Genomic DNA, 12,720 nt, shown 5'->3' with positions numbered 1-12,720 from the left:
AGTGAATTTATAACTCAGGCAAAATACTGGGGAGGGGGAGGTGTTGAGCCTTCCTCTCCAGCATTCAGTTGGATTCCAAGGGCCATTTACACAACTGAAGTACAAAGTTTCTGTTGACTGATAAATGTTCATTCATACAATACATGCTTCTCTTCCATGTTCTCCACCAGCTTTCATGTAAGCAACACCAGGAGACTAAAAAGAAATAGAAGGCTCACATTTCATGAAAACACTATCAGATTTTTTTTGTCTGTAGCTCTAATAAAGTGTAAGGGGAAAGTGAAACTTTTAATTGATAAATAAAATTTCTTTTCTTCGTTGTCTGTCTCTGCCCTAGATGCCTTTGTATCTGTCTGCTCTTAAGAGCTGTGACATTAGCATGTTGATATTATTACATTCGAGTGTGTGAGAGGCAGCAGATGTGTTCAAAGACTTCTAGCTGTTTGTATCACCATCCTACCTACTAATCAGCCTCTTGATAAATTGGATTTCAAAGCTGGTTAGCCCTCCTGAAGCTTGTGCTTGCTGGAACTGAGACAATTATAGTTAATTGCAAGGGTCAGGCTTGGTTTGTGCTGTGGGGAAATGCTAGTTCTGACACTAACTACATCACAAGAATAAAGTTCAGGAAACCATCTGTCTCTGCTATTATCACTTGTTAAATGGGGGTGCCAACCTCCAGGCTGAGCCTGGAGATCTCTGAAAATCACAATTGAGCTCCAGACAACAATCACCAGGGTTCAACTACAGGAACACTACAAAAGTCAGTTTGATATAGTGGTTAGAGTTTCAGACTAGAATCTGAGGAACCTGGGTTCAAATCCCCACTTTGCTGTGGAAGTTCACTGGGTGACCTCACTCTCAACCTACCTCATAAGGTTGTCATGAGGATAAAATGGAGACTAATGTAAGCTGCTTTGGCTTCCCATTATGGAGAAAGGCAGGGTGTAGGTGAAGCAAAGACATATAGCTGAGTATGGAAGGCAGTTAAAAGGTAGTTTGATTGATAGTTGGGAAAGAGTAAAGGAAGAAGGGAATGGTGAGGATATAAAAGCTGACTGAAGGAGGACATAATCAAAAAGAGTCCAGTAGCACCTTTAAGACTAACCAATTTTATTTTATTGTAGCATAAGCTTTCGAGAATCAAGTTCTCTTCATCAGATGCCGGATCAGGCATCTGATGAAGAGAACTTGATTCTCGAAAGCTTATGCTACAATAAAATAAAATTGGTTAGTCTTAAAGGTGCTACTGGACTCTTTTTGATTTTGCTACTACAGACTAACACGGCTAACTCCTCTGGATCTATGAAGGAGGACATGTGGAAGTAATGGGATACAGGGGCTTCACCATCATCATCCAGATCAAATGACCAGGCTTTGCCTTACACACTATCCACTTACTCACATGAGACTGTCTATTTTCAGGCATCTGATGAAGAGAACTTGATTCTCGAAAGCTTGCTACAATAAAATAAAATTGGTTAGTCTTAAAGGTGCTACTGGACTCTTTTTGATTTTGCTACTACAGACTAACACGGCTAACTCCTCTGGATCTATGAAGGAGGACATGTGGAAGTAATGGGATACAGGGGCTTCACCATCATCATCCAGATCAAATGACCAGGCTTTGCCTTACACACTATCCACTTACTCACATGAGACTGTCTATTTTCATGTATGAAATGTTGGAGATGTAATGTAAGGTGCTCAGCCTTAAGGCACACCAACCTCAAGATCAGTTATTCCTTTTTGACCTCAGTTGTACATAGGATTGGTTCTCAAGACAGAGATCCTCACACTTGCAGTTATGCCCTTCTCTTGCAATTGGTAACTATTGATGGCAGGTAACATATCTGACCAGAACTTAAGGAACTGCTCTTTTTCACAATCAGTTAAAAAGGGGCGGATTCTTGCCCTTAAAGCCCTCATAATAGGGCATGCCACCTACCAGACAGTCTGCTCTCTCTCATGATTTGCTCAAGTGAGTTAGTCATCTGAGGCTCTGTTCCACATGTGGCTGCCATTATTTTAGTGACAGCTGTGGTAATTTGTCTGAGAAAAGTCTGCACTTAAACACTTTGCCAGCAGCTACATTTCTTACCCTTTGGGCACCAGATAAATTCTTTTCAAAATTTCCCGCAAGCACCTTAAAAACATCGGTCAGTATTTGAGGTGAAGAGGGAGGTGACATCATTGAAAACATACATTGTTAGAATTTTTAATAGTTATCCTTTGAAAAATGCTGATTCTCATTTATTTTGTTGTTTTTTTAATGAATTCTGCTTTGTTATTTCTGTGCTGTTTCATGCTGTTCATATTGCGTCCCCTTGCATTCTTAATGTGATTTTACTTCAAAACTATGTTGAAGAAGTTCTGGACAGAGTCATATACACAGATACTAAATAAAAACAAATGTATTTATTCTCCCATTGACTGTGTAAGTATTAAAATAATACAAGCTTGGAGGTGACTGCTGATGGATTTCCCTCCCTCCAATAGGTGACAGTTCTAATGCAGTTGTAATCTGTCTTGCAGTTCCTGGCTAGGAAAGCCACAGTCAAGGGGAGGTGCTCTATATATTCCCCAAGCTGCCTACCTAAGCAGTGGAAGGAGCCATATTGGCCTTTGCAGTCACAATGTAGTGATAAGACAAGAAAGGGATCAGTGCCTGACCTGTTAAGGAAATGTTCTCATGTCAGTAACTCACACCTACATTTCTATATAGGGAAATGGGTCAATTAAAAGAGTTCCAAAGGCAGAAACAGTATTCTGCTTGCACAGTATATGCTAGTAAGTTTGCAAACTGCTGGGGCATCCCTGTGTCAATGATAATATAAATTGGATGACCTTTTATGGTTTTGTTGATAACAAAGGACCTTAACTTCCTTCACATGCCAGCTGCTGGATCACCACCAAAGTCTCTTTCAACATTGTGAAACTTCTGTGTGAGAATGATATATACCAGAGGATTAAGAAAATTATTTCCTATAGTGATGCTTGATATATTTAAACCACTTTCCATCTTGTTTAATGTTGAAAGCCTCTTCCAAGCAGCCATTAGGGCTTAATTATATTCCATACTCCATTAGCATCTCCAAGAAGATAGAATAGGAGAAGAACACATAGACAAACTTAAATTCTTTCCTTTTGTTTCCTTAATAAATTTTCCCTGGTGTTCAGCTGTGGTCTCAGAACAATCATGTAGCATTTTGGGGAAAAGATACAACCCAGTAAACCAGCACCTGAGGATAGGATGGAGAAGATCTCCACGGCCACCATATATTTCCCCTTTGAGCTCAAGTAGGTTGGAACAAAAGATAGCCAAACACTGCAAAAGATAACCATGCTGATGGTGATGAACTTGGCATCATTGAAACTGTCTGGCAACTTCTTGGCTAGGAAAGCCACAGTCAAGCTGACAATCGCCAAGAAGCCTAGATAGCCCAAAACACAATAAAACATGGTAGATGAACCATCATTACATGACAGTGTGATTTTCCCATCCACAGAATGCATGTCCTTGTCTGGAAATGGAGGGAATGTAGCTAACCAAAAAGTGCACATTCCAGCTTGAATAAAGGAACAAGACAGGACAATAGAATTTGCCAGTCTTCTTCCTATCCATATCTTAACTCTTGAGCCTGGTTTGGTAGCCATGAAGGCAAGAATGACAGTGATGGTTTTGGCCAGCACACTAGAAAGGGCCACAGAGAAGACAATGCCAAAAGCAGTTTGGCGCAGAAGGCAGGTAGTTTTTACAGGTTGGCCAATGAAGAGAAATGAGCAGAGGAAGCACAGTAGGAGAGAAATAAGGAGAATGTAGGTAAGACCTCTGTTGTTGGCTTTGACTATGGGTGTCTTCTGGTGCTTTACAAAGATTGCAAATACTAAAGAGGTGAACAGACAACAAGAAATAGTTAAAGTCACTAGGAAAATGCCCAAAGGTTCTTCATAGGAGAGATAGCTTATAATTTTGGGAATGCATCGATGTTGTTGTTTGTTGGGATGTTGATCTTCTGGACATCTGACACAGGTATCCATGTCTGAAAAAGAAGATATGTTGTGATCAAATGGGCTTTTAAAGGAAAGGTTTACTTAGTGCAGCACCCAGAGAGTTGGAAGGTGAATGTTAAAAAAACTGCTTGAAGGGGGCATGATTGAAGGGCTGCTCCCCCCCCTCTGTGGTTGGCCACTGAGAAGGTAACATTTGGTGCTGATAAAATTGTTGAAGCAGTTGAAGTCTGGAGTCTGATTAAGAGGATCAGACTAATAATCCTCTGTCCGGGCAGGAGGGAAGGAAAAGTTTGCCCTAACTGGGACAGCTTCACATTTAAAGTAAGCCTTTTCTTAAGGTATTAAAATATGAAAGTCAGACAGAATAGAACTGGGAGTATGTTTTTGGTAGAGAAAGTGGATAGTGAAAGGAGACTCCTCTTCAGCCAAGTGATCAGGGTTATGTCTTTTGGGGGGAAAATCCTGCCTAGTGTCTAACAAGAGGGGGTTGGCTCTGAGGAGGTCCCTGGCTCTAGTGTAAAAGGAAAATAGAACTGAATTGAAGACAGAACATCTAAGATATAAAGTGAAGTCTGTGAAGAAACATTGTTAATGTAACCTAAATCTGAAGCTACCCAACTCTCACTTTTAAGATCTGTAACTAGTAAAACTAAGCTATAGGAAAATTATTGTGTCTAATTCTTGTGAAGTATTCTGTTCTACAATCAAAATTTACCTCAGCTTTTCTTTCCCTGCCTATCTATATACCAACCCTGCCTGTTTAATAATCCCATTGTTTCCTTTTGAACTTTACTGAGCCTCTAGTGCTATTTCATTTAAAGAAGATATGAGCTCCTGCTTCTTCCCTAGCAAGTATTTGGGCTGGGATGTGTGTGTGTAGAGTGCCTTGGCCTGGGATATAAACTATATATATGCTTTAAAGTGTGGGACAAAAATACTTTAAAATTACACCCAGAGGCTGTCCAGCCACAGCAAGCTATCATGACCATTTTGGAGGGGAAATCAGTCAAAAAGTGGAGGAGTGACTCAAGCTTACCTCATATATGTTTAAAAAGTTCAAGTTTTGACAAGCATATATGGGAAAGGAGATCCATATTTTGAAACCTTTTTGTTATTTCTGGTTGGAATGTGTTTGCTAATTGAACTGAGTTGGCACAGAGTAGTGTCTAGGAGGGTTTGCTATAGCCCCAACACCATCATTAATACCAAGCGGAATGTTGTCAAGACTGAGCTAACCCAAATATTGGCAGCATTGATAAGAAAGAATAGAGTACAGCAGCACCTCAGAAACCAACAAGATTGTCAGAGTGTAAGCTTTTGAGAGTCAGAGCTCTCTCCTTCAGATATAAGGTGCCATTGGACTCAAGTCCTGCTGTTCTTCTACAGACCAAAACTAAGAAGAAAGAGCAAGGTCAATGAAAAAGACAGAATGGTGGTTGCACACTCTATAGCTGAGGAAAAATTAAATAGTACAGTACTGTAGCTAGATGCAAGCATATGTTCTAAGAGCAGGTTCATTTATTTTTTATTAATATGGTTCTTCTGGAGTACAACGGATATAAGTCTGCGTTATAGTTTGTCTCCTACCCTTTTGCTCAGAGATCATTCCCTCTGGACATGGAACACAATTGTAGCAGCAAAATTCCTCCCCTTCCTTCTTTCTCTTGCTATTGCCAGGATGGCATATATCATTGCACACTGAAAGGGGCTTCACCTGTCCATAAACAGAAAGATTGTGACTGTCAATGCACTGTACAATAACAATAATTGGTCAACAAGGAGTGGGGGGCATTGAAATGAAATGATGACATCACAGAGCTGAAAAGGTTTTCCTCTTTGGAGTTATATGTGAACTTTTTCCTGAATGACAGTTGCGAGAAAAACTGAGTTACCTAAATCATGGTTCACTAATCACGGATTATAGATTAATGAGATGTTCGAATCATATTATTGTTCACGGAGATGAAAAACAACCCAATTTGTTGTGGACCCAATTTGTTTATCAATCATCCACTCATAGAAAAATAAAGGTGGTGTGACAGGGATTAACTTACTTGATCTCCACAAGATTACAATTTAGTTATATATTGGTCATAAAGCAAGACATTGAATTATAATAGTTTTAGAAGACACAATGGGAACATTTTATGTGATGCCCTGTGAAATATTGAACACATATAGTTGAACACTGATTTCTCTTCCTCTTTTAAAACTGAACTCTCCAGCAGCCATTTTGTGGATCTAGCACCTGCACCTTTTAAGCAGGATTTATCTTACATTTCTCCTTTTCTCTTCAAAGAGAAATCAAAGTGTCCTTTTTGTAACCTCAGCACTTGCAGTTGTTTTAAGTTATACTCCCCAGGGTGGTGCCCTGGCAGGAAGATAGGGAGGCCTGGGAAGTCATTGCCTACCTCTGACCATCTACAGAGTGAAATTCTGTAATTCTGCAGAACCTCCCTTCCCACCCCTCCTCTCTTCAAATTTGTTTGTCCAAAAAGGAATTGATTAGAAGCTTACTTCAAATTCCTTAAAGAGAGGAAAAGAAAAGGATTTCAGGGAGAAACTGGGTAAAGAGAAAATAAGTGAAATTCTTTTAATAACTCTAGTCCTTCCTTTTTGGATGAAGGACCAAGGAGTTAAAACTTTAAAAATTCAATCTGCTGCCTGTCACAATCCACTAGCAGAAAGGCCGTCAGATCTTTAAATTGGCAAGAATGAAAAATTTACCAGTTATTTGAGGGGATCTAGGACCTGCAGCTACTTCTCACCTGGTTAAAGCCTCTGTGCCACACAATCTGATCTTCATTCAAGGTTAGCTCTTTGCCTGCAGGGGCCTGAGGATCCAGCCTGCCCACTTTTACTCTAACAAAAGACCCGTTTGGGAAAATGACCCAGTTGGTAACATCAAAACCTGCAACTAATTCTCCATATTTATCAAAATGCACAGTGTCTCCAGCACTGTTATTGAAGAAGACTCCTCTTAAATAGTGGTGGACCTGGATTAAAAATGAAAATAAACAGAAAGAACAATTAAGGCATCTTGGAATCATACAGCGCAATCCTAAACAGAGCTACTCCAGTCTAAGCACATTGATTTCAATGGACTTAGATTGGAGTAACTTTGCTTTGGATCACACTGTTAGTATCTAGACTTATAAAGACCTACCTCCCCTTGATTTAGATTCATTAACAAAATATCTAGAGCTAAATCTATAGCTGCATACTGTCTGTGAAGACTCCAGTTTTTATTTTGCAGCTGGAACTACAGGACCAGGCTTTTAGATCATTTGTTTAAATGCACTTACAAGTAACATTTGTTTCTCTCTATGGGATGGTGTGACAACCCTTTATTTCTTTATTAAGATATACATAATTCACTTTTTCCCTCCAGTGGCAACCAAAAGCAGTTTACAACATTGTCCATCCTCCATTTTATTCTTATACGTAGGTTAATACCAGATGGCTGGCCATGGATATTAGCAGTACAATTACCTGTAGGCCTCTGCCCTGGATGGCCACCCCTCAATGTTTCCCTCAGAGCCCCCCCCCCATCGCTATCCCTCCTGACCCCATGTGGTTCTTTTCACCTCTTCACCCTCTCCTCGCACAGCTGCTTCTGTGCTTCATGAAATGCAGATGATAGTTTTTAGTTGCCAGAGATGGAAGAAGTAAAACAGCAGATGATGGAAACCAAAAGCAGAAAACTCAGCACTTCACCATGGTGTCATGGAGTCAGTGGGACAATTCCAGTCAGATGCTGCAGCTGCTGCTCCACTGAACCATATTTTATGGGCTGGGGAGGGCTGATACAGTCGAGCAGTGAGGACAGAGAGAGGCTGAAGCAGCTCTGGAGAGTGTGCTTGTGTTGATGAAAAGTGTCACATGGAAGGAATGGGGTGGGTGTTCAATGAGAGATAGGGTTGTACAAGGTGGATAAGAAGCATTTCCTGGGGGGTGGGAGGGTTTTCTGGAGCCACAGTGATATTTTCCCCACGATCCCTTTAAACAGCCAGTCTGCTAATAGTCAGGTCAAGACAGATGACTGGGCAAAGATTCAGGGGCAGAATAATCACTTTGAACCCAGGCTTCCCAGAAACTAGTGCAGTGCTCTAATTGCTGCACTAGGGTGGCTTTCAAGTTTTATGAACTTCTATTAAATACCTGCCATGGCTGTACCTTCCGGAAGTCCAGCCTCCCCACCTTTACCAGTCTTCTGTTCATTGGCTTAGATATATGGATGTCATGCAAAGCATGTGCCACAGCATAGACTGCATTGTAGACATTGTAGCTGTGGCCACTCATGTTCATTTCAAAGAACATCCTAGGAAGGCTCTCCAGCTTCTCTTCCCCAGTGCACCTTTCTATACTTTCCTCACACTCATCATACATTTTGAACGAACAGCTGAATGCCTGCTTCCAGAAGTCCGTAATAAAACCATCTCCCCCAGTCCAGGAAGGTCTTATGATCTGAAGAAAGTTTTGGAAACCTGGTGGCTGATTGGAATGAACTGCAAAAGATAGGGTCCCGTGGAGTGTTTGTATGCCCCAATCATTTTGATGGAAGAATGATTCAAAATCCCACGGGGATGTAACAATCCACACTTTCTTTAGTGGTGGTAATGATAAAATAGGTGCGTAAAATAGCAGCATTCTTAAAACCTTTACAGCCAGAGGTTCACCATGAACACAACACACATTGACTTTTCTGTCCAGGAGAAGCGGATATTTTTCCAGCTGCATTAAATACATGTCTAGCAAGTCTTCAATATAAGATAGTTTTGCTAATCTGAGTGTGAATGCAAAACAAATGCCATTCTCAGAGAGTACAGGCATTATTGTCTGCAAAAACCTGTCTCCATTGTCATCATCCACAGTGAGTAGCCCAATCCAAGTCCATCCAAAATGATGGAGCAACTGCACAACACCTCTGTGCTGATAGGCTTCTCTAGGAACCATCTGGTACAAGAAAGGGAATAACATGTTTTCAGCCGGTCTTGGGGAAAACAGCCCATGGGAGAGCTGAAAGAAAATGGAATTTTATTTTTCAAATGGCTTACGTAAGACATCAAACTTATGTGCCAGAGTTGTGAGAAGCTCTGCACCCCTGTGTGTACAGCCTACCTGAGGAATCTTATAGATGTTCAAAATAGTTGCCATATCAGCAGAGGTTTCAGAGGAAAGCCCGCCAATGACTGCTATAATTTTCTCGTGGTTATCACAGCTGTAGTTGGGAAGAAACTTCTGCTGGGTGGATAACAGGTTTAAAGTGGCCTTATAAGTCATCCTTCCATGTTGATAGCTGTTGATGATGTAAAAACCTAAGCTGATGTTTGGAAGGAAGTAGGCATTCTCATTCATCTCTTTTATGGCAAATGCCAAAGCCAAAATGTGCTGGTAATGTTTTGTCACTAAACTGAAAAGAGTGTTACAAGAAGTTTAATAAAACATTAGCATTAGCATACTTTTTTAAAAAAATGTCCTCTCTGTCATCAGTTTTGATCCATGTCATTTTCCTTTTTATTGAAGATGATTCTTCATTTTCTCAGTTCTTTTCCGTTATATACCATTTCTACACTATTTATGCAAACACCACATTTACTCCATTATATGATTCAGATGCTATTTTCACAAAAATGCCATCTTTATCCCATTTACACAGAACCAGAAAAGGCAAGATATGAGTCCAGTGGCACTTTAGAAATCAAGAAGATTTTTAGAGTGTAAGCTTTCAAGAGTTAAAGCTCTCTCCTCCTGCTGTTCTATTGCAGACCAACACCGCTATCCACTTAAAAACTATCCTCTTGGAAAAGACATTTATCTTTATTGGGAAATTTTAGTGTGAGAAAGAAAAAAATGTTGTAACCAGAAAGACTTGTACATAAGTTGTCAACAGCAGAGAGGAGAATACAAATGTGAATACTGAAATCAAACCAGCAAGTTTTCAAGATTGGGAATGATCTCTACTGTCAATCTGAGAAAACCACACAATGTGTGTTTATAACAGTATTTATAATAACCATGTGAAAACAGATGGGAGCTAGTTTAGGAGACCATGGAATGGTGAAGATCTAATATCAATCAATCATTTGACACAGTCTGAGTGAGATCTAAACTTGAGCCTTCTCTCATACCTTTCTCCTCACCTTGGGCAGGCAGAGTCAATCAAAATAAATGACAGCCACAACAACTCTTGGAATTCTCTTTCTTTCTCTGATAAGTCAATTGTAACTTGAGCCTTGAATGATTCAATGAGCCTGTCTCAGCTGGAATGAGCAGAACAAGTTAATGAAAATCATCCTTACATGGGTTCATCAATCTCCATGCCTGTCGGATATTCCATGAAAGTGGGAGGAATTCTCAGAAACATAACTACAGAGGCAATCCCACCAATAAGAATGTCCCCTGGTTGATACAATTTATGAGGAATAGGAAAGAGATCATCATATGTGGTACAATTAATAGAACACATCCTACATACTATACAACATGGCAGCACGATCAACAGCATCAGTATCAGTAGAATCCTGAGGACAAGACTTCCAATCCAGATACAGATTCCCATGGTTCCATCTACCACATTATCTGGAATTAAGTTTGGCACAGTCTTCCTCACATGATAGTGGACTCTGTTGGTTCAGTGATTTAACAACTGACATAAAAGGAGATATCTCCATGCTTTTGCTGTCTTTGAGTCTGTAATATTTTGTGCATCTTCATCTCTGAGCAGCATTATAGAAATCTGTCTCACTAGAAATACCAACACAACTGCCTTAGTGTGCAAAATAAATCAATATATGAAACCATCTTTGAAAGTTTTCAATCATTTTATAATTTCCGTTAGAAGGAAGAGCTCTGATGGTTAAGAAAAGTTGATGTCAGCCAATATAAGACATTTTGCAAATTTTTTAAAAAAATTCAATAATTTGCTTCAGTATAAGACTGAGAAAAGAGAAGAGATTAAATTGTACACAAGTGTATGTTTTAAAAAGAAATATAACGTAAGGGAATCAGAATAGGGCAATATAACATATAATATAATGTGAAAGGAACACATACAGCAGTGACTGAACCTTGCCTTTCCTTAGAGCGATGTCTGATGAAAGAGTGCAGTTTTATATTATTGATCAGATGCTGTTGTATTATTGACCTTGCTAGTGTCTCCAAGAAAAACATTCTGAAGCAGGAAGCAACTGGTAGTTTTCAGTGTTATGAAGGTGATAATTACTTCCCCTCAGAGAGCCACTTTGGGATCCATCAACACTCAACCAGCAAACAAAATATATGTCTTGTAAGTGAAAATTACAAAAGACCCAATTAATTCCTAGTTCTCACTGCATTAGCAAATAAGGTTAGGGTTACAGTCTAGTTCTCACTAAATTAGTACATAAGATTAGAGTTAGAGTTAGGGTCTAGTTCTTACTAAATTAGTATTTAAGGTTAGGGTTAGGGTTAGAGTTAGGGTCTAGTTCTCACTAAAGTAGTATATAAGGTTAGGGTTAGGGTCTGGGAGGCACAACTCCAGACTGTAGGTAGGGGCTCTCATAACTGATTTCTTCCACATAGAACAATATTTTTCACATAAGAAAATTATTGCTCATAACAGTGGATCCACACTAAACTGGAGACTTCTACAAATTTCTGCTTTGCATTGAAAATCCCCTCAGATTGTTCCTAATGGTCCAAACAAAGGTAAAGGTACTCCCCCTGTGCAAGTACCGAATCATTACTGACCCATGGGGAGACATTGTATCACGACGTTTTCTTGGCAGACTTTTTAGGGGGTGGTTTGTCATTGCCTTCCCCAGTCATCTATATTTTACCCCAAGGAAACTGGGAACTCTTTTACTGACCTCGGAAGGATGGAAGGCTGAGTCAACCTTGAGCTGGCTACTTGAACCCAGCTTCTGCCAGGATCTAACTCAGGTTGTGAGCAGAGCTTGGGCTGCAATACTGCAGCTTACCACTCTGCACCACAGGGCTCTGTAAGGGTCCAAAGGATCAACATTTTGGGAATATCAGTTACTTGCAGTGGGAAAGGGTTAGGTGGGCAAGTTCTGTTCCCCTGATGGACCATTTATTCTGGATTAGAGATGGGCACGAACCACAAAAACATGAACCATGAGGTTCGTGGTTCGTGAGTTTTCACAAACTCTCATGAACTGGGGCAAGTTTAAGAACCAGGTTGTGGTTCTTGGCTCATGGGGCTTAAATGCCCCTTTCCAGCCACTTAGCAGCGGCAGGGAAAGTGGTATTTGACAGTTTAAAGGGCCCTTTCCTGCCTTGCAAGCAGTAGGTCCCTTTAAACTATCAGCAGGCAGGTGGCGGGGAGGGGAGGCCACAGCGATGGCCATTTGAGGGGTGGGAAGATCGTTTTTGGCCTCCCCTGCCACCCTACGGGCCCACACAGTGGCGGAAGAGGCCAAAAATGGCCTTCCCACTCCTCACGGGAGGAGGGGGAAGACGCTGTGGGCCCACAGGGCAAGGTAAGTGTGGGGCTGGGGCTGGGGGCTGGGGTTTGGGCAGTTTAAAGGGCCCTGCCTCTAGCAAGCAGCAGGTCCATTAAAAATATCAGCTGGCAGGTGGCGAGGGAAGGATCCCCCCTTCTGCCTGCCAGCTGATAGTTTAAAGGTCCCTGCCGCTTGCAAGCAGCAGGAAAAGTTTATATGGCCATTTCCTACTTCCAAGACTACTTCCATTAAAGAAAAG

General features: G+C 40.7%; 1 protein-coding gene across 1 annotated transcript; it reads right to left on the bottom strand.

The window, feature by feature from the left end:
• Nucleotides 1-3,132: 3,132 nt before the first annotated feature.
• On the bottom strand, nucleotides 3,133-10,336 carry LOC129339735 (vomeronasal type-2 receptor 26-like). Its single transcript, XM_054994317.1, has 5 exons — nucleotides 10,317-10,336; nucleotides 9,136-9,427; nucleotides 6,783-7,010; nucleotides 5,602-5,728; nucleotides 3,133-4,043 (listed from the first exon to the last, which is right to left on the bottom strand). The coding sequence occupies exons 1-5, from the start codon at nucleotides 10,334-10,336 to the stop codon at nucleotides 3,133-3,135; spliced, it is 1,578 nt and encodes a 525-aa protein (XP_054850292.1).
• Nucleotides 10,337-12,720: the final 2,384 nt, after the last annotated feature.

The sequence above is a fragment of the Eublepharis macularius genome, chromosome 12 (genome assembly GCF_028583425.1).
Source record: "Eublepharis macularius isolate TG4126 chromosome 12, MPM_Emac_v1.0, whole genome shotgun sequence".
NCBI lineage: Eukaryota > Metazoa > Chordata > Lepidosauria > Squamata > Eublepharidae > Eublepharis > Eublepharis macularius.
This window is presented reverse-complemented; position numbering and strand designations above follow the sequence as displayed.